Source organism: Sceloporus undulatus, chromosome 1 (genome assembly GCF_019175285.1).
Source record: "Sceloporus undulatus isolate JIND9_A2432 ecotype Alabama chromosome 1, SceUnd_v1.1, whole genome shotgun sequence".
Lineage (NCBI taxonomy): Eukaryota > Metazoa > Chordata > Lepidosauria > Squamata > Phrynosomatidae > Sceloporus > Sceloporus undulatus.
The window spans coordinates 70,376,638-70,400,207 of NC_056522.1; the positions used below are offsets into that span (position 1 = coordinate 70,376,638).

Sequence of the window (23,570 nt, forward strand, 5' to 3'; positions counted from 1 at the left end):
ATTAGACTCAAAAATTGAAAATATCTTCTGTGTGATGCACAACTTGTACATCCAAATGCTTTGTTTACTCAAAGGTTGAAATTAGCAGTTACTATTTAATTTTGAACTACGTTTATTAAGCAGGTTGGAACCAAAGTATTTTAGTGACATGCCTTCTGGTAAAGTCTCAATCAGTTGCTAATGCACAATTAAGAACCTTTAGATAATGTTGAGTTAATCTGTATTAATCCAGTATAAAATTGAATTAAGCATCCATTTAATTTCTATGAATAAAACACAAAGGTATCAGAAACAGTGGAAACTACATTTGGTAAAATGAATGCGATGCTTATGAAAATATTTCAGGTGAACTTAGAGTTAATACTGAAGCAAGAGTAAGTAAGGTTTCATGACTACAAGTATTTTTTAAATTGGTATATTAAGTCTCAGAGCCTTATCACATTACAAAAGTAAGACAAGACAATGAAACAGAAATAGCTTTTTGTTTACTTCTCTGCATGACCTTAAATCAATTTTGTACTATTCCTAAGGGAGACAATTGTAAAGGCATGCCTTTTGTCCTGCTGGAAAAATCAGTTTGACACAAGGACACTTTTACAACCATCTACCTCTGGAAGGAGAACAGAAGTACTATAATAGCAATAGCAAGTAGGAAGTACATTTCTATACCTCTTATCAGTGTATTAGCACTCCCTAAGCGGTTCACAATATGTAAGACAATTGCCCCCAACAAGCGGGTACTCATTTTACTGACCTATGAAAAGATGGAAGGCTCAGTGAACCTTGGAGACTGTTGGCTTTCAAGGCGTTCCTCAGGTAGAGAATTCCCAAGACCAGGCAGCCTCCAGCCTCATGAAACACTGTTGAAAACATTGATCTGTGCTTTCAAAATTCTCCTCTTCAACAAAAATAAAGTTACACAGTTATAATGCTCCTCTGAGGGCAATTCATGTATTATCTAAGGACTTTAATCACATGACCCTCGGTCTAGCCACAAGCACATTCTTAATAGAACAGGAACAGTGGTTTTGGAACTTGTGCTATCAAGCCCCTCCCCAATAGCATGATGGGGGCATTTGGTGCCATTGACAGTCTACATGCACTCTTCCTCATTCCTGTTTAACCCTGCCTCCTGCCTTATGCCCTACTTAGCATGCCTTTCCTTTTTAAAAAAAAATGTAATGCAATTCTGGAGTTATAGAAACAGTTTTTTTAAAGGAAGAAAAATAGAAAATAAAGTAAAAAAGGTGAAATAAAGAAAGAAAACAGGCTACCTGAGAATAGCATGGAGGAAGAGGAGAGTGGGAAAGGAGGAGTCTGAAATCACATGACTGCTCAATATCAGTGCTGCCACAGACCATCACTTATCATACCTATGGAATAATGGGGTGGCAGCACAACTGGCTGCTTACTGACGGGTTTCCCTGTCAATGAAAAGATGCCCTTTGATAACACTTCTGGGGTACAGCATCAATGGGTAAGGAGGCAGAGTTGTGCAATAGGTACTGTCAAATGTGCTATTTTCTTGCTACAATTGCGGTTTAAAATCTGCATGTGATAAAGTTCTAATTCTTACGCAGAAGTGGCTTCCAATCTGTGGTGCAGCTGACTACACGTAGGCAAGATGGTCCAAAGAGAACCAATGTGGTGTAGCTGTTTGTATGTTAGATTAGGACTCTGGGATACCAGGGTCTGAATCCCTACTCTGCTATGGAAATCCACTGGGCAACCTTGGACATTTCACATTCTCTCAACCTCAGAGGGAGGCAATTGCAAATCTCCTTTGAATCAATCTTGCAAGAAAACCTTAGGATTGCCACAAGTCAGAGTTAACCTGAAGGCACATAACAACAACAAAGACTGGCCAGTAACTGTAATCTGTCTGTAGGTACCATATTATTTGTGACATGGATGTGAGCAATTTGTTCATGTGTGATCCAGATAAAAAGAAAATCAACTCATTTGAGATGTGGTTCTGGAGAAGAGTGCTGAGGATACCATGGACAGGCAAAAAGACAAACAAATAGGTCATTGAACATATCAAGCCTGAAATATGTAGAAGTCAAGATAATCAAATTGAGGATGTCATACTTCAGAGAAGGCATGACTGATTAGAAAAGACAATAATGCTAGGTAAGGCTGAAGGTAGTAAAAAGAGAGGAAACTCGCACACTAGATGGCTAAACTCAATTAGGGAGGTCATGGGCATGAATCTGCAAAACTTTAGCAGAGCAATGGAAGACGGAGAGTCTTGGAGATGTCTCATCCGCATGATGGCCATGAGTTGAAGTCAACCCAAGGGTAGTTAACAATAGCGATGCATCCCCCTTTGGCTTCATCCTCTGATTCCCAGAGTAAATTTCACTTTCTCCCAGAGGGGTTAACTTTGGAGCCCAAGCAATACCTTTTCTGTCAAAAATGAAAAAGGATGATATCAATGGAAAACAAAGCAAAATAAAGGAAAACAAAAACATTGATACCTCTTCTGGTTCCCAATGTGTCCTTTGGTCTTTGTTTTGGATAAGAGGGTGCTGGAGAGCACTCCGTTTGGAGTCTTTCAGTGGAAAGTGTTTTGTTTGTTCCTGCTTGGTACTTAAAGAGGCAACAGCAGCATCCTCCACTTCATCTGTTTGGCTTTCTTCTACCTCAAAAATGCAACCACTCTTTTCCTTCCGTTGAAAGCCTTGGATCAACAGCTGACAGGCCTCTAAGTCAACTTCCCACACTCTTTCAAGAAGCTGGCTCCCACAGCTGAAATAAAGCCATAAGAAAATTTAAAAAAACACAGTTCAGAGGCAAGAGGTCACATTCTATGCAATGCTTTCAGCCTCTTCTCTTGTTGTTTTTAGTTTTAAAAGATAAAAAATATAATAGTTCTCATACAGAATTCAGGAGATTCCCCCCACTCCCAAATCATTAATGAATTATTGCTTCCTGAATTCTATTTAATATGTGTGCTGTCCATTTGATGCTTTAGGATGCTGTTCTCTGGTGCTTATTGGTTTACCAACAACTTGGCTTGTTCTCCAGATTCCACAGCTATTTTGCAGTCAAGAGGCATCCTGCCCACAGCTATGAGCCAATGCTTTAAGATTTTTAATGTTTACAAGGAGCTCCAAAGAATCAGAAACTCCTATTTCCCCCACAATGTAAGGGTTTTGCATACAAAGCATGAGTCAGGCCCTCCTTGCATGGAGCTCTCTATACTGTATTCCTCTGTGCACACTGCATCTGCTGGATTAGATGTAAAGTCAGTGCTCTCCGCACAGTCATGTTTGTCTCCCTTTCTGTTGAGGCTCCATGGAGCCAGTGAGCATAAGGAAAGCCATCCTGATTTGAAAAGGAACTGAGAAATTGTTGTTGTAACATAACTTGATTTCCTCAAATTCAAACAGTGATTAATAGAAACTACTTTACACCATAGATGCATTTTGAAACATTACTTGTCTAAATTTCTTATTCTTTGAGGATATGCTTATTACACATTGTCTCCCTTATCCAGAATTTCGAAATCAGAAATACCAAATTCCAAAAACCAGCACTTTTTTCATGAGTGGCTGAGATAGTGTCAGCTTTGCTCTCTGATGGTTCAGTGTACACAAACTTGGTTTCATGCACATAATTATTTAAAATGTTATATAAAATTACCTTCAGGCTATTTGTATAAGGTGTATATGAAACATAAATGAATTTTCTGTTTAGATCTGGGTCTCATCTTCAAGATATCTCATGATGTACGTATATGCAAATACAGGTATTCCAAAATCCAAAACACTTATGGTCTCAAGCATTTGGGATAAGGAAGGCTCAATGTGTAGTAGTATTTACATCTTGAGGGGGAGAGAGCCCTGGCCTGGAAGACAAAGAGCCCACCTCCAACCGCCATCTTGAGGGGGAGAGAGGCCTGGCCTGGAAGACAAAGAGCCCTCCTCCAACCACCATCTTGAGGGGGAGAGAGGCCTGGCCTGAAGACAAAGAGCCCTCCTCCTGACCAGCATCTTGAGGGGGAGAGAGGCAGGCCAGCAACAACAGGCCTCGCCTGGAAGACAACATTCTTTTTTAATTAATATCAATTATTTCTTTTTTAAATATTTTGATTGTACTTTGTAGTTGTCATTGCAATTTTTTACTTGTACACCGCTATGATCAAAGCGGAATAGCGGTCTATAAATAAAACATATTATTATATTATTATTATTATTAGATTTAGTAGTTATCATGGGCCCTTTCACATTACACAGCTACACAATGTATCATGATTCCACTTTACCTACCACAGCAATTCCCATTAGAAGTCTATGGTTTGCCATGGGGAGGGCTGGTATTTAGAATTCTCAAGAGTCAGCAAGTTATAATGAATGTTAGGCTACAATTCTGGGAGACTAGGGTTCAAATCTCCACTCAGGAAACCCACTCAATGGCTTTGGGCATGCCACACTCTTTTAGCTTCAGAGGAAGGCAGTGACAAACTTTCCTTGAATAAATCATGCTAAAGAAAACAAAAATTGTGGTAGGGTCATCTTAGGATTTCTGTAAGTCAGAAGTGACTTGAAGACACATAACAACAACAATTTAGAATTCTTGGTCAATTCTCAGGATTCCATAGGATGTTGCCATGACTATTAAAATGAAACCATAGTGTTACAATTATCTAGTGTGCAGGGGACCTAGCCATTTATTAACATTAATTTTCTCAACCAAAGCAGATATACATAAAACTGTATCAACAACAACAACAAAAGCAGTTTGCACTATTTGGGATGTACATGTATGACTATATTATATAAGTAATGAAATTATGAAACATTGTAATGCTTCATGGTTCACTGTTTAAAGATGGCATGAAATTTGAGCTTTCCAAATTGCTGCCTGAATTCCTTTGGGTTTAGAATAGTGCTGCAAAGAAATGGGAACACACTTCAGCATATTAGTGGGCTATATTCCAGTCAGTAATCTAGCCATACTAAAATGTTTGAAGATAATCTATTGTTTCTGTACCATTACTACCATAAAGATGTATATTTTTACAGTAGAGTGTACTTTACATTTATCTCTCTTAGTTATATTTGGGAACAGAAAAAGTTTTTTTAGCTTTTTATTTTTAGCATATCAGATTGTCTTGGCTGGCATGTTTTGACATTAGTATTAAGTGTATAGTCCAGCTCACTTGCTTGGATTGTCTGCTGGGAACTGAAATGTGAAATGTTGGGAGGGACAAAGGATCCCCACTCCCAATTTACAGCTATCCATCCTGCTTCTACATTGCCCTTTCTATTTGTTCTGGCATGCTGTCCTCTGAATTGCACAACTCTTTCCAACTCTCTGAAATAACTCTGTAAGATAAGTGACTATGAGGCTCTTTTGCAAAAAACAAAACAAAAACAAAAACAAAACCCAGAAATTTGCTCAGTTCCTTCTGGTGAATGCTCAGTTGGGTTTAGAGTAATCTGGAGCACTGGAGCGAGTGATGAGAATCCAGAATGTACCCTCTATTCCTGATCCCCCAGGCAGAAAACCACGTAGAACCTAGTAAAATAAAGTAAAATCAGAGCTTCAAGGTCCAAGGAAATTACTCATAGTGGAATATGGTGCAAGGATGGCCAAAGGCAGTTCAGGCCCCTACGAAACATTTCAGGGAAAGGAAAAATGGGTGGGCAAGCTAAAAACCTTTACAAAGAATGCTTGTATCACAACATCCTTTCACAAAGTGTTACTCAGAATTGCACATGCTCTGAACATGTAAAAATATTTTGTTAAGAATTATGTGAAAATATAGTTATGTTCTGTCCTTAATATATAATGAATAGGGGGGTTTGTTGATTAGTCTGTTCTGGCCTGTGAACCTGGAGAACAGGGATGAAGTTTTTACTGTGTTCATGGGACATAGTTGTGTTCCTATTTTGATTAGTTGACTACTGTATATACTCATGTATAAGTCTAGAAATTTGGGTCAAAATTGATCCAAAAACATGGGTCGACTTATCCCTGGGTCAATGTAAGTCCTGTACTTTAACTCATATATGTATATATGTGTATACATATACATATACATACATATATTCATGTATAAGTCTAGAGATTTGGGTCAAAAAAACTGAGTTGACCTATCCACAGGTCAATGTAAGTATTGTATCTTAACTCTTAATTATAACAAGGAACTATCTCCTGGGGAAAAGCAAGAGTATAATATGTGATGCACCAACCCCCTCTACTCTCTCATCCATCCAGTCTTAAGAGTAAGCACAAAGAGTTATGTTTGCTGGACTTTTGTAAGTTCTTTGACATTGTTTTGCTTTGCTACAGCTTTTAGATCCTTTGCCATATGCCCCTAAATTTTATCCTCGACCTATCCACGGGTCATAGCAAAATCCATAATTTTGGCCCCAAAATTTGCCCTCAACTTATACATGAGGTCGACTTATAGTCAAGTATATACAGTAGTCACCTCCTTTCTCTGAGTAGAGAGGTAAAATGCAAGCACTCTGTCCATCCTGGGAGCACCTAAAAAGAAGCACCAACCATCTCTACTCTCACATGCATCCAGCCTTTAGGGTGAGCACAAACAGTTATGTCTGTCAGAATTTTATAAATTCTTTGGCATAATTTTCCTTTGCTTCATCTTTTACATCCTTTGTTACATGTCCCTAAATTTTACCCTCGATTTATCCACAGGGCATACCAAAATCCATAATTTTGGCCCCAAAACCTGCCCTCAATTTATAGTCGAGTATATATGGTAGTCACTTTGACAACAGGTTTTACAATGAAAGTCTCTGTAGATCAGCCTATGTTACTCAAGCTGTACACTGTTGTTTGGCATGCTGTTGACACTAGTTGATAGAAGTTAATCCACAAGAACAGGTGTTTGTAGTGAGTGTAGAGATGGAGAAACTGGGGGAGAGAAATTCATGCAGCTAATGGGCATGTGGGCTAGATGAATAAAATTACCTCAAACATATGAAGTTAGATCTATATGTTGTGATATGATTGTTCAGGCTACTTCCATTATATGTTTTCTTATTCACAGCAAGATACTTCACAGAGCATTTGTTTCTTATCCAATATATATTAGACTTTAAATATCTCCTTGCCATAAAAGGGAAAAGGGGGGGGGGGGGGAAGCTGAAATTATTTTTTAATTAAAAGTGTTGCATCAAACACTTTTTATTGTACTTCATAACCGCTCTTGATAAGGTCTGATTTATACAACACACATTAATCTTAAAAATGGTTTATTTGTCAGAACATTAAATTGGATTCTTTTATCATCTTATAATACACTTTGTGATGTCAGTGTATATGGGGGAGACACACATAAATAGTGGTACAAAAGTAGGCAGTAACTGGAAAAAAATAAATTAACCAAGCCCATTCTTTCATATAATGAGAGAAATTTCCAGAGTCAAACAATCTTCACAATACTATTGTGATAAATGTATTTTATAACTGCTGTACAATTAAATATTGATTTTCCAAAGGTATTTTTTAAATAGCTGGAACAAATCATTTACCAATACATTGTCAACATGGTAAACAGAATACATTTACTTGTCTGTGTTTTTCAGATCCAGGGTTGCTGTGAATCTACAGTAGTCTATGGAAGCAACTGGCAAAGTGAAGCCCTCAGGTTGCATCCAGTACAAGGTTGTTTTTATAGTTCTTGGCTTCTACAGACCAGCTCCCTCCTGCCTATTTCTTGCCAAAACATAGTGAATTGCAACTCCTGGGAGAAAGTGGGAAAGACAGGTCACCTTGAAAACAGATTTCAGAGTCCCTTGAACTACTGAACATTAAAACAATGCAGTTTTTAAAAACTAGAAATGGACTTGGGGATTCTTCCAGTTTTATTTTGTTTTAAATGTTTTTTAAGCAGTTTTGGCACTCTATGTGGCTCCCAGAAGATCTCAGGGGCACAAAATTGTACCCCAGAGGAGCTATTGTTGCCCATCACTGATATTTGGGAAAACATTCTACTTATTTTTTAAAGAAATCATTGAATAATTTTTGCAATTTTCTTCCCATTGCAACAAGATAATTTGAAAACTGCAGTTTTTGAAGACTATTTGTACTTTAGGACTTATTCTGTACAAAAACCACATGTGTCATGTTGAAGTGGTTTTCCCACATAGAAAACAGCATTTTCTGCACAGAAAATGTTTGGCACCGTATGCCAATTTTGCACAAAATAAGTCCTGTACTGTGAAGATTCTCATCAATTCAAAATTCTCTTCATTGCGGTAGGAAGGCATATTTTAAAATCATTATTTGAAAAAAATGGATACTATTTCCATCCATAGACTACATTCAGGAACAAGCTAGAGAATAGTTTTATTTATAAACAAGTGCTTCTCCAAATGTATTCGATAGAGAATTATACAAGGAAGGGATGTGCTGGATTAAACTCCACTTCATCAGATACATGAATTCTTGCCCTGAATTGTCTGTCTGTGCATGATCACACCTTATCCCCTTACTAAGCAAGAAATATCTCCACCATTAGGATCCTTACTTTCCTAGCCTATAACAGAACTGCTACTTCTGTACATATGCAGTACAAACATGCTGAATCCTAAACTGAAATCTAAAAATAACAAGACAAAATTCTTTCTTTTGCTTGCCCTCAAAAGAATAAAAAAAACCCAACTGACATCAATATCTGCAGGGCAGAGCAGACTCCTTGAATTTTACGTGAGAGTGCAGATTATATAACCAGCCTTTATGCTCAGTAAGGGCATTTGAGAAAATAAAAGGGGAAGAGCAATTTTTTTATTGCTGAAAACCAATAATGGATGTTTGATTATGGTTATTAAAAACAACATACCACATAATACCAAGCAATAACAGTCATAAAAAGCATTTGAGCAAGAGTCAAGGATAGGACTTAGGAGGGTTTTTTGTATTCTTTTCATCTGCCAGACATTCATTTCATCTAGGACAAAACTTTAATCACTGCCTGTCATTTTTCTATCAATGTTCAATGTCACTGTGTTATAGTTAAATTATCTCCACGGGAAACACAAAATGACAGACTGCTGTAGTTGATTGTTTTTCCTTTGATTTCTTTCTAAGGTGACAAAGATAAGCTTGCAGGGTTGACTTGTCAAAGGCAGGAAATTAACTAATTTACAAGGAACTCAGCAAGGCATCTTGTAAGATCTTACTTTCTAATTGGTTTATTTTATATACTGTTTCTTTTTAAGGATATTGCCTAATTATATTGTACATTATTATTTCACAAAGAGCTATTCTAAACCATTCATAAACATCAAAATACAGGAAAAACAGATACTCAGCAAACCCCTTGCTAGAAATGCCATCTTTATTCTAGAGATGTCCTGCATGATGAGGTGAAACAATTTCAATAGCTCTTTGCTAGGAGTTGCAAACAATGGACATCTTACAACCTTTCACTGGGTACTGCTGTATCTTGGTTGAAATACATTTAATACTTGAATGCTATAAATTCCCCTTCAAATTTTAAAGCACCAGAACACATTGTCTGTGTATCCTGTAGAGTGACTTAAATAGGTCAGCTATCCTCACCTGACTTTATTTCTTCTTAATCACATAAATGTGCCCTCTAACCCAGAAATTTTCTGTCAGGGAGGTAAGAACAATCATTTCTCATATAAGAAGAAGTTATGTCAACTGCTGCTCCAGAGTTCTTCGGATTTTGAAATGACATTAAGGGAGGAAAGCCCTACTTGGAGTATAAGAATAACCCATATGCCAAAGCTCCCTCACTCTCTCTAGAGGAATCAGTATTTCTTAGGAGATCAAAAAACAAAGATAAAAGAAAGCAAAGCTCAGTTCAGTAGCCTGAATAAAGCTAACCTTGGACCAATTTTGAATAGTGGAAAGTTAAGTAAGAATTGGGTGGCAGTGCTTTGCTACTTCATAAACTTCAAAGGGCACTGTCAAGAGCAATGAGTCCAAAAAACTGACCCACTTCTTGCATTGATAAAAAGATCTGTACTGTTGCTAGGAATGTATAATCAGTAAAGTGTTTCTAGCACTAAGGTGCTTTAGCACTCTTTAAAAAAGAAAGAAAGAAAGAAATCCAGATAATCAATGATGCCAGACCAGTATTCATGAATTTGGAACACTGGGGAAACAAAAAAACAAAGCCTTTTTTTTAATGTGGAGTTTGTAGGGAAGTACTTCTGAAGCAAAAGCTGCCAGAGAGCAAGAAGACTGCAAGACCCATGGAGAAGTGGCAGTGTTCATTTTGTTCCTTTACAAAAAAGGGTCACTTTCTTAAGACTCATTGCATCTAAAGAAGCTTCTCAAGGACTCCAATACCTTGAGGAAGGAATTGTCATGTTGGCCAGTGTCTTCTCACTCTAGTATTCTGCATACCAGATGTCAAAATATGGATCTAAGAATCCTGCAGCATTGGGGTGAAATTTTAAACCTTCCAGTTTGCACCTATTGACTGACATCCTATTCAGCACCAGTGGAATGGAAAGCATGGGTCATCTGCTGTTGAATGTTCCGGAATATTCCAGTGCCTGAATGTTCCTGAAACTGGTGCACAAGGCCAGAAAAGTGAATGTCCATAGCTACAATGATTGTACAGTTTCTGAAGCATCAATATGAGATCCCTGCTAGACTCCAGTCTTAGAACCTGTGGAATGTGAAGTAAGTTGATGTAACCTCCATGGTATTCTTGCAAACAGCATTTTCTGAACAAGGCCCTCCATAGTATTTTTGCAAACAAGCTAGTAAAATGTGGGCTAGACAAAACAACTGTTAGGTGGATTTCCAACTGGTTGACCAGCTGAACCCAAAGGGTGCTCAACAATGACTCCTCTTCATCCTGGAGAGAAGTGGCAAGTGGGCTGACATGGTAGTTCATAAGAAAGAAGTTCCATACTGCTAAATCGTCCTTTATTTTATTTTTTACTCAGAGACAATGCAAGAATTTCAAGTCTTTCCTAACCTTCCTGGCATATGGAAGAAAAAGTCAGAATACTTAGCAAGGCTGGAAGGTTGCTAAGGATGGGACCTGTTTTCAGTCTAGCTATTATATTGCTAAGCATCTGGCTTCACTAAGCTCAAATGACTCAGTTTTGAATAAGGCAGACCATAATGAAACAATACAGCTGTGACTATATTAATATAAAGCCAGTAAAGTACAATCTGCAGGTCACATGAACCTCCAGCCAATTTTCCAGCCCACAGGGTCTCATGCACCTCCAAGTGTCAAAAAATCCCCCCAAAGAAAAATGTCACTGGGTGGTCACAGTCCATCAAGCTCAACCCCCACCCTCACCCTGCTCCCTGGGAATCTGGGAAACATCCAGCAACTTCCAGTTATTATTTCCAACCCAATCCCAAATTTGGGGCTTTAAAAACATTTCTGGGTCAAATGCTTTCCATGGCTGGTGCTCAGGGAAAAAATTGTCCCATTAAAGATGCCTATACCCATTTATTGGTGTCTAAATGTTTCATGCTGATAACAAATATTACTTGTTTTAAGGCTTATTTAAGAGTGTAAACACAAAAATATTTTGATGAAGCAACCACCTACCACATATAGTAGTTCCACATCTCTAGCCTCTACAATGAGATTGGACAATCCACCCTAACCAAAGCAGCCAGAGGTAAGAGATGGTGGGCACTGCAATCCCACAAGATCTTCAGAGCCACACTTTCTCCATCCCTGCTCTATAATTGTGAATGCTACAAAGTTCACATGAATCAGACCTGACCTATGTAGAGTAATAAAAGTAGACACCCTTCAGTTTTCCACTCTGACTCCATTTGTGTATGTTTCAACTGTCTAGAAGCTTGTGATGGTAAATCTTGATTTTCCAAGTCCCAATGGATTTTGAGAACAATGAACCAACTTTTCAGCCCATAGCTATGGGGCATTTGGGAATTTTACATCCTGTGATAATAGAAAACTGCACAGCAGTCCTATGAGAGTTGTGCAGCTTGCCCAGAAAACTGCATAGTTAGTTCTCCAGGGACAATGCAGCTTATCTTGAGAACTGCACAGCCTTCTCTGAAAGCTACACAGCTTTTGGCTTGGAAAAGAAATTGTGAATCATTCAAACTGGCAAAGGCTGCAGCTTCAGTCAGCCAGAGTTTCTTTACAATACAGCACAGCATTACTAGTCTTCCATTTTCCCTAACAATTCTAAGTTCCAACTCAACATGTGTGTAAGTGTAACCTCTCAAAAGTCACTCATGCCCTCTCCCCCTCTATGTGTTTCTCTGGTTTTCCATCACTTTTCCAACCACTGCAAATTGATACAACACTGAACTCTTTACTACCTTGTTTGACTAGAAATCTAGCATGCAATTTCATTTTGCATTTTATGCACTTTTCCCAAGTACAAAATGAAAAACAAAATAAAAGGGTTGGGAGTTTTTTCTGAGAAAGCTACACAATTTTCTGCACATAGAAAAAAGATCATGAGTGCAGGTTTTGTTTTGTTTTGTTTACTTCAAGGCTATGCAATTTCTCAAACTCTTGTGCAGGTCTTCAAATGTGATCCATTTACATTGTATCAGCAATTTTTAAAATGTCTCCACAGTTGCAGGAACTTTCAATATGCTGTTTTTCTTTCCACAAAATTTTCTTGAGAGGTAGGGAATGCCAAATGTAATCTCAGTTGGGCAAATTTCTGTTTCATCTCTCATAAAAACACATTTCTAGATACTAGCAGAACAAGCTGCAAAAGGACAACATGACTGTGTCCTCCTCTAGACTCTAGCCTGAAAAGTAATGGTCAGGGAAAGACATGGAGAGTTTTGGCCTAGTCAAATTTATTCAAGACTAATTAAATTACAAGTGTCTCCTTTCATCTCAAGCAATACAAGGAGTAAGCATGTGCTGATATACTTTGATGGAGTTCTGTGGGGGCTCAGACAGATGTCCTTCTTCAGCAGTGCTAGTTTGGATTCATTAACAGTCAATGCCAAATATCAAATCTGAGGTCACATATGTTCAAACAGTCCAGCCATTTAATCACAGACCTTTAATCATATGAATATTTGCCAGAATGAGTAAAAAAGCTGCTCTGCCATATAAATTAGTGCTTATTTATTAATTCTGGAAAAGAGACATAAGTATTATGCTTTTTAAAAGTGTGCATCTGGATACTGGCTTGTTTCAAGATTGACCCATGTTGCTATTCAATGCAAAACTGACAAGTGGACTAGTTAAATTAGCTAAAGATAAAGCTGAAATTAAATAATTAAGACAAATGTGAGTAAAGGAGGGAAGACTGATATGCATAAAGCTGCATCACTATCAGTCTTCAGCATCAAAGCAACTGTTTATCACAGCACTAGAGCATATAAGAACGTATATTTATTTATTTATTGTCCCATTCTCCAAATGTTAAAATACAATAAATAACTACGTATGGCTCCTATGTGAATTGTCACTAGTCATCATCTTTCAAAGTATGCCATCCTGCTTGTATGACTTCTATTTGAGAATTAAGAAGAGCAACTGAATACCCCTCCCCCTTCTCTTTTTTCTTTTTCTAATGAATAGAAGCAGCAGAATAATCTTGTTGAGATTTGGGATAGGGCATAATCATATTTTAATTTTTTTCAGCTCAAGAAACAGGATAGTTACTTTGACTGACACAAATAAAAAGTAGTTTGGAGCCTGAGGCGGCTGTGATAAGGGATTTAGAGCCAATCACCATGTGGCCCATGAGATACAACAGAATGCTTTTACAGCAGATAGAGCGGATACAGATCTGTTTTTTCTAATATTCTCATTTCTAATTATCTGGTTTCTCTTTTCTAGTTAGGAAAACCTGGGTTGCAACCATTATTATTACAACTAAATTGTTTCTTTGCTGTTCATTCTGAACATCTTTAAAATGAGGGGATGTCTTAAAAGATGGGAGATTCCTCTTCCTCATTCATACTTTAGCAATAATAATGGTAAATAATAGCTAATTCCTATTAAGAATACCATTGTCATTAATAGTGTTACATACAACAAAAATCTTGTTGTTCTGTGCCTTTAAGTCAACTCCAATTTGAGGTTTGTCATTACCTTCCTCTGAGACCAAGAGAGAAGAAGTTGCTTTCTCATGGCAGAAATAATCCAGTTTGACACAGCTTTAACTGCCATGGTTCAATGCTATGGAATTTTGGAAATTATAGTTTTGTGAGACATTTAGCCTTCTCTCTTAGAGAGTTCTGGTGCCACAACAAATGACAATTCCTAGAATTCCATGGCACTGAGCCATGGCAGTTAAAGTGGCGTGGAACTGGATTATTTCTGTAGTGCAGATGCAGCCCCTGTGTGTTTCAATGGCTGAGATGGGATTCAAGACCATGTCTTCCAGATTAGTACTCCAACAGTCAAACACACACATATTACTAGCCAGGATTTTTGTCCATCGTTCTCAACAACATACTATTGACAACATTTAGGGTGAAAATTGGGGTAGCACTACATAAAAAGGAGGGAACGATGTAATGAAACAACTAGAAATTACAGAATAATAATATGTTGTATTATTCTAAGTTCAATATATATTCAACCACAATATTTATTTAAAGTCAAGAACAAAGAACAGTTTTTATAACTGGCCATTTTTCAAGGATTGTTCACAGTTATAAACTTTATGGGGTAAGTTTAATATTTATCCTTCTGAGAGTAAAACAATGAAATGCATGGGCCTTGTGAGTCACAAATAACTCTATTTTAAATAGTCTATACTCAGTAGCATTAATGTTGGTTTTTTCCCTCCCCTTCTCTATCTCTCTTTCTCTTTCTCAGGGTGAGACACATAAAATAATAGGGAACTAATTGGCAGTAGATTTCATAGCACAGTGTAGAATGAGTTTGTGGAATTGCTTCCATATGGCAATTGTATGAATGCCAACTTAGAATAAGAGAATCATCTAGATCAACTCCATGCAATGCAGGCATATAAAACTAAAGCACCCCTGAAAGATGACCGTCCGAACTCTGTTTAAAGACTTCCAAAGAAAGAGAGGCCACCATCCTCCAACAAAGTCATGAGAAACAAGAGAAACAAGTCATGCCAGCCAAATCTAATCTCTTTTTTTATATAAAATTACCAGATTGGTAGATAAAGGGAATGCTGTGGATATAGTATATCTTGATTTCAGTAAGGCCTTTGACAAGGTTCCCCATGACATTCTTGCAAACAAGCTTGTAAAATGTGGGCTAGACAAAGTAACTGTTACATGGATTTGTAATTGGTTGAGCGGCAGAACCCAAAGGGTGCTCAACAATGGCTCCTTTTCTTCCTGGAGAGAAGTGACCAGTGGGGTCCCACAGGGTTCTGTCTTGGGCCCAGTGCTATTCAACATCTTTATCAATGACTTGGATGAAAGAATTGGGAGCATACTTATCAAATTTGCAGATGACACCAAATTAAAAGGAGTAGCAAATACCCCAGAGGACAGGATCAAAATTGAAAAGCAGGTTCTTCTCACGGCGCGATTATGATGCTACAGTGCGCCAATGGTGCACTTGCAACGTCATAATGGCACCGCAACATGCAGACGCTAAGCGTCCTGCACGTAACAATGGCAGCACCCATCTGTACAAGGCACCGCCATTGTTACACCCTCATCACATGCTAAGGTTGAGGTGCGTGTGGGCGGAGTGCCCTTGGCCAACCCCAGCACGTGACAAGGGCGCCCAGTAGTCCCGTCTGTACCAGGCCCCTAATAAGTGTAATCCTATATACAGTGAACTCTTGTTATACGCTGGAGTTTGGTTCCATGATCCTCCTTGTATTACAAAATCCATGTATGCTCAAGTCCCATTAAATATAATGACATAGCAAAATGGTGTCCCTTATAAAAAATGGAAAATCAAGGTTTGATATTTAACATTTATACTTTTTTTGAAAATTTTAAACCCGTGTATGCTTGAATCCATGTAAAAAAATATGTGTATAAGAAGGGCCGACTGTACATTTACCATAGGTCACCCGCACAGTTGTATGTTTCCAAACTTCAGCCATTTGCCACGTACAGCTGTTCTCCTCCTAGAAACAAAAAACAGCTAGGACAAAACACAGCTGCTAAAGCTGGACAGTCAAAACATTACACCAATATTTGTGCTGTGTTTTTTTTAAAAAAAATCTGCAGCTGTTTCTTAGTTATGCAACTGGATTGTTTTTTAGGGAAGGCAAAATTTTCATATTGTACGTTTAGAGGGTAACTTGGGAGTGTTTTTCCTTGAAAGACAGCACATACATTTTAATTAATTAATTAATTAATTAAATGCAGACTATTAATTATAGGAAGTATAGGAGTTGGAAATGTTCTATAGATACAACAGACTTCCAAAAAGACTAATTGCCATGAGGTGATGTGACTCGTTAGGAAAGATAATAATATTTGCTATAGTTGAAGGCAATAGAGAAAGAAGAAGACCACCATACATGCAGATTCACTCAATCAATGAAGCCATGCCCCCAAATTCAAAAGAACTGAGCAGGGATGTTGATTTTTATTTATTTATTAGATTTATATCCCACTTTTCTGCCAAAATGGGATTCTGATAACAGCTCTTGAAGGTCTCTCATTCATAGAGTTGCCATAATGTATGTAATGTATGTAAATCAGAGAAACATGTTGGAAGATCTGATAGTCACTATTAGAAATAAGAGATATAGTAAACAACATTAACACATAAAATTACCTTTAAATGTTGAATATATATTATGTAAGAAAGAATTTCTTTTATGCACCCAGCAGATAGCTCTGTCTAAATTTGTAAATGAATGAAAAGTACTAAACTTGGTTTTTTTTAAGAATAGGGGGAAAAAATTATTCAGAGCTTAAAATTGTCCTGTTGCCGACATTCATATGAGTACTTGAAAAAACAGCTAAACCTGTTGATTATTTCAAGATTTTAAACTACTGTACTTTTGGAGATAGGATTTTATATATGCAAAAGACAATAAAACTGGCTGACTGTAAGTTCAGAAACATCTATACAAAGTGTGAAAAGGGGAGTAAATGATCTGTTGCTATTGTTGTTTTTCTCTTTTAACCATAATAATAATAATAATTTGTTTTATTTATATACCGCTATTCCAAAGATCATAGCGGTGAACAGCAAGTAAGCTAATTAGCAAGTAAGCTAATTTGCCCCCAACAGTCTGGGTACTCATTTTAGCGACCTCGGAAGGATGCAAGCCTGAGTCGAGCTTGGGCCCTTTTGCTGGTCTTGAACTCGCAACCTTGTGGTTTCGAGTGAATGGCTGCAGTACAGGCATTTACCCACTGCGCCACCAGGGCTCCAACCATGGGAAAAGACTGATAACAAAAGATTTTCAAAGCTGAATTTTGGTGAATTATTTTTAAATTTTAAATTCTGGATCTGCTATACACATTGCATCCATGCAAGTTTTAATATTAGAGTAATTTGCTTTGAGTATATTACATATATTTAATTTTTGCACCAAGCAACAAGGCCATTCTTGAAAATCAGGTTTGAGAGGACTCTACCCTACTACCTACTATACTACTTGATGTTTCAATGTAGGAAACCTCTCAGCTCCCCACCACCACCACCACACAAACACACACACGTACACACAAAACCTTGCTGCCAAAAGCTAAACTTAGAGTAGTTCCAGACACAATCTAGGCATTTCAGATGGTTTAATGCTCTGGGATATTTATCTGCTTCATGCATTTATATTTTGACCTTCAGAGAGATTCTTCATGAGGCAGTTTCCTGCAAATGTGAAGACAATGCACCCAAAACAATGTAAAACAAGTAAGATAGTTAATACTGAAAACAGTTTTAAAACACTAGAAGCTTTTTATAGCTATTCTCATTAGATACATGGAAAACATAACTTGAGCCACCTTCAGTCATCAATCCAGTTGTCTTGCCAATCAAGTAATCTCTAAGTCAAATGAAATGTTGAATATTCATCATCAAAATTACCATGGTCTCATCTTAATATCAAAATAAATAAATAAACAACCCAGGTCTTTTGTAATGATATCTAAGTGATGTGGGTACTGCTCTGAATACTGATTAAAGTGCAGAGCCTTCAACCAAGAATGCCAGTGTGTGAAATGTGAAGAAATGGTGTGAAGACTATCTACTGAAAGCATTAATATTCAAAAACATTTTCAAGGTGAAATTTGCTTTTCTTCCAGCCATTGCAGTTGCTATTCAGTCTCATAATAATAAAAAAGACCTTCGAAAAGTTGCTTACTGGAATTACTATCCCTAAATCTCCCAGCCAGTATGATTAGATGCCATGCTGGCAGAGCAATTCTAGTCAAAAAGAATAACTTCTCCACACTCTAATACTACCATGATATTCCACATCAGTTACACAGAAAGCACCAGCCAGATTTCTTTCACTTCTCTTTGATCAGTAGTAACATTCAGCATACACGTGCAGAAATAACTTAGCAACCTCAAAGATGTGTGAGCAGTTATCCATTTACTGTATATTTTCTTACCAAGTCTAGACCCTTCTAAACATAAACTTTGAGCATCCAAGGAATAATTTTAAAATGTAAATATTTACAATATCCTGTTATAAAGCAACACAACCCTAAGTAATATGCCTTTCTAAGAGGCAACCAAAGCCTTTGGGGAAGCAACAGAGCTCTTCAAAATGGGAAGATTAAACATTAATCTTGGCAGCAGCTTGAAAAAGAAAAAAAAAGTGTGCTTAATAAGGATTCAACAACAGCATTGTTTTCTTGCTTTCTGTTTCTGAGCTGGAATGTAAAGATGAGAACTCTCCAGAGTTCTTCAGAATCAAAAGAGGAATTACCTAATGACTTGATACATTAAGTCTGAAATGTGGTGAGTGTAAAACTAGTGAGAGGATCTACCACTATCCTACATTATGTTAGAGTTAGAGACACATCTATTCTCCCACAAGAGGAGATTGCAATCCACATTCTGTTTAGTTCTGGTGGGGTGCAATACCATGCTGGCACTGCCACACTAGATTGCCAGAGATGCACTTCCCTACAGAGGACAGCTCTATCCAGAGCTGCCCATATCTTTATTGACTGGTTCTGACAGGTCCCTGGAGCCAGGGCATTATAGAAGGGGTGGGATGAGAAATATCTCTGTCTCTTTAACAGGTTATTCTCAGGACACCCATCCTGTTGTGCCTTGACTCTGATGAGTCCTCAGCCAGACAATGAGGATAGAGCTGATCTGCCAGGAAGTGTGAATTAGGTGATCATCTCTTCCTCTGGTAGCATGCTGGCCCTGAGGGATAGCTTTTCCAGTATCCTAGAAACCAGTGTAGAAAGCCTTTACTATTTCCAAATACCAGAAGACATGGGCATTCCCTAGCAGGCCTATCACTAGGGATAGGCAGCATAAGTGTCAGCAGTAGCAGGAAGGCTAAACAGGTAGTCTGATGTCATGATTTGAGTCAGACATCTTTTCTTAAGCAGCAATTGAACAAGATGCCTCATTTCCTGCCCAGCAGTTCAAAATGTTGCTTGAGATTGTTGGAACACTATTTCTGATTGCCTCCAGCAAATTTCACAAGATCTGGGAAATACATAAATAGATAGAAGGAAATATGTTTCTATAAATTTAGTCAGACAGAACACATATCTTCAGGATTAGGGATTGCATTGCAGGGTGGACCCAGCCCTCTGAACTTCCATGCCCCTTTGAACCTCTAGGCCCCAGTAAAATATGGGAGCCCTGACCATTGCCTCAACTGCTTCTGTTTGTCCTGGAAAATGAAATTTTTAAAGAAAATTGCAAAGGAAGAAAAGTAACTGTAATTTTTGACAATTTGGAATTTTGGTTGAAAATATAGCATTCTATATTATAACCTGATTAGAGTTTTTGAAGCTGCTACTAAACAGTAGATCTCAATTGTTCTACTCTTTCCTTGACTGCTAATACAATAAAAATAATGCAGGATGGCTGCACTACTTGGAGAACCTAGGAAGCATACATTACTAGAAAAGTGTTAAGGGCCCCATTCCCACTGGGCATATAAAGCGACGTATTTTGCTGTGATTCTGACTCTGATTTTTTTTTCTGAGTCGTAATCGAATCTGACCCATTGTTCCCATTAAAAACGAGTGCACACAGACCCGGGTTTTTTTACCCTTGTTTTCGTTTCCATCGGTATTTTTCCTGCGGTAATTTGAAGCGGGTTATTTTGCTCACCGTTCCCATTGCTCTTCCGGGACCTTTTTTTTTTAAAGCGGCTGTCTAACAAGTGCTTAAGCACATGGCCAATCAGTTGCTTAGGCACTTTTCCCCTCCGGGAAAGGATGAAGAAGACTCTATTCCCCTCAAATCTATTCTCTGGAAGAGAGAAGGAGCCTCTATTCGTCCTAAATCCCTTTGCATCTGAGGCTCTTCTGTGTCTCCCCAGACTCCCTCTGGAAGAGAGAAGGAGCCTCTATTTACCCCCAAATTCCTTTGCATCTGAGGCTCTTCTGTGTCTTCCCACAGTTCCTCTGGAAGAGAGAAAGCGCCTCTGTTTACCCCAAATCCCTTTGTGTCCCAGGCTCTTCTGTGTCTTCCCATAGTTCCTCTGGGAAAGAGAGAAGGAGCCTCTATTCACCCTAAATCCCTTTGCCTCCCCCATTGCTCCCTGGGCTGTCTGGGGGGGATCAAGCAGGCATGGACTGCAAAGCCCATCTGCTGCTCAGGCACTCAGGCAGAGGTAAAAAAAGAACAAAGAAAAAAGAATAGTTAAAAATGGTGTTCAATGGGTTTCCTCACATATCGGTCTATGAATGTGCAGCAGGGGGGAGTTTGCAGGGGGCGTAATGTGTTTACTGCATTTGGAGCTCAATGTAGCATGATCGCCTTACCCTGCTTCCCAATCCACCGGGGGAAAGCCTATGCGAACGGAAGAAAATGGCGCCAGTAATGCAGTAAAGAGAACAAGCGGGTGACACTCCTCAGGCCAGCCCCTTGAGCACTGCTCCTCCCATCCCCAAGTTCCCGAATCAGACACTCTGGTCATTCCCATTCGTATGCCGCGAATCAGACTTGGGAGGCACAGGAAAACTAGCTGAAAAGCCGTTGTTTTTTTTTAAACCTGTTTATCGACCAATAATTCGGGTTTTTCAGGATAAATTGAATTAGATTTGAATTCCAATGGGAACAATATCAGAGCAATGCAGATCGAATGCGCGCTCAAATGGAAACGATGCACCCATGATTCACGTCCTGATCCACGTTATAAGCCAGTGGGAACACGGCCAAGAAGTGGAAATAATGCCATGAAACTCTTTCAGATTTAAGAAAAATGGTCTTGGTCGTAGTGGGGGACTCCTTGCTGAGGGGTACAGAAGCAGTGATTTGTAGGCCTGACAAGATGTCTTGAGAGGTGTGTTGTCTCCCCGAGGCAAAGATCCGTGATGTGACAGAGAGGCTGACAAGACTGGTCAAGCCTACTGACCAATACCCCTTCCTTTTGGTCCACGTGGGAACCAATGATACTGTAAGACACAGCCTGCAAAACATCAAAAGGGATTACGAGGTGCTTGGTAGGAAGCTGAAAGGAATGGATGTACAGGTTTGTCATCTCGTCTCTTCTGCCAGTTGAAGGGCACAGTACAGGAAGGGAGAGGAAAATAGCGGATGTGAACAACTGGCTCCGCAGATGGTGCTGCTGAGAATGATTTGGATTCTTTGATCATGGGCTGCGGTTCCATGAGGAGGGACTTCTTGCAATGGACAGGTTGCGTCTCACGCCAGTTGGAAGAAATGTTTTTGCCAACAGTCTCAAGAACTTGATCAGGAGGGCTTTAAACTGAGATCTGTGGGGGAGGGAGACAATATTAAGGAAGGCAAAAGGGATGGCGAAAATAGTCAAACTGACATAGAGGAAACAAGAAAAAAAATGCAAGGACCCAACAGTGGGAGGCAAAAAAAACTTGCGCAGGCAGCAAGTAAAGGAGACCCATGGTCTGCGATGTCTCTACACTAATGCACAGAGCATGGAAAATAAGCAAGATGAACTTGAACTCCTAGTACAGCAAAGCAAATATTATATAATAGACATCACTGAAACCTGGTGGGATGAGTCTCATAATTGGAATGTGGAAATAGAGGGGTAAAACCTTTTTAAGAGAAATAGACCAAATAGGAAAGGAGGAGGAATAGCACTATATGTCAGAGATATTTACACCAGTGAAGAGATCCAGGACATCAGTCATGGAAGTCAGGTGGAGAGCATCTGGATAAAAATTAAAGGGGAGGGAAACAACAAGGATGTTATGGTGGGAGTCTACTACAGACCCCCAAGTCAGATGGAGGAATTGGACGACGCCTTTCTAGAACAGATGACCACACACTCAGAAAGGAGAGATGTAGTAGTGATGGGCGACTTCAACTATCCTGATATTTGCTGGAAGTCAAACTCAGCAAAATCCTCAAGGTCTAGCAAATTCCTCACTTGCCTGGAAGATAATTTCATGGTCCAAAAGGTGGAAGAGGCAACAAGGGGGTCAGCTATTTTAGATCTGATCCTAACCAACAAGGATGACTTGGTTAATGGGGTGCAAGTGGTGGGATCATTAGGTGGAAGTGACCATGTTCTCCTGGAGTTTGTTATACCATGGAAAGGAAAAGCCAGGCATAGTCAGACACGCATTCTAGACTTTAGGAGAGCGGATTTCAGTAAACTTAGAGAAGTATTGAGGATGATCCCGTGGTCAGAAATACTAAAAGAGAAGGGAGTTCAGGACGGATGGGAGTTGCTCAAAAGAGAGATACTGAAGGCACAATTTCAAACAGTTCCAGTGAGAAAGAAAAACGGGAGATGTCTCAAGAAACCAGGATGGATGACTAAGGAACTTTCAAGTGAGCTAAGTTTTAAATGGAACATGTATAAGAAATGGAAAAAGGGGGCAAACACGAAAAAGGAATTCAAAGAAATAGCAGGCATGTGCAGAGGTAAAGTCAGAAAAGCTAAAGCGCAGAATGAACTCAGGCTTGCTAGAGAGGTTAAGAACAACAAAAAGGGATTTTTTGGATACATCCGCAGCAAAAAGAAGAAGGAGGAAACGGTAGGGCCACTGCGTGGAGAAGATGGCAAAATGCTAACAGAAGACAGAGAAAATATTTAACACCTTCTTTGCCTCAGTCTTCTCAGAAAAGGAAAAGGGTGCTCAACCTGAGGATAATGGAGCAGAGGACAGATTAGGGGAATTTCAGTACAGAATAAGTAACGAGAGAGTAGAGGAATACCTTGTTAATCTAAATGAATTTAAGTCTCCAGGACCAGATGAACTACATCCAAGGGTATTAAAAGAACTGGCAAATGTAATATCGCAGCCATTGCCAATAATCTTTGAAAACTCCAGGAAAACAGGAGAAATCCCAGCAGACTGGAGGAGGGCAAACGTTGTCCCCATCTTCAAAAAGGGAAAAAAGAGGATCCCAACAATTATCGTCCAGTCAGTCTGACATCAATCCCAGGAAAGATTCTGGAGGAGATCATTAAACAGAGTCTGTGAACATTTAGAAGGCAATTCCATAATCACAAAAAGTCAACACAGGTTTCAGGGGAAAAAGTCATGCCAGACAAATCTAATCTCTTTCTTTGATAAATTTACTAGCTTGG

At 38.8% G+C, this 23,570-nt stretch overlaps 1 protein-coding gene across 1 annotated transcript in view; it reads right to left on the reverse strand.

Annotated features, from left to right (window-relative positions):
• Nucleotides 1-23,570, reverse strand: part of DISC1 (DISC1 scaffold protein) — a 267,571-nt gene that overhangs the window by 49,732 nt on the left and 194,269 nt on the right. The window contains exon 13 of the mRNA XM_042456717.1: nt 2,481-2,751. Coding sequence (XP_042312651.1) covers nt 2,481-2,751 — 271 coding nt within the window. The remainder of the gene's footprint in view (nt 1-2,480; nt 2,752-23,570) is intronic.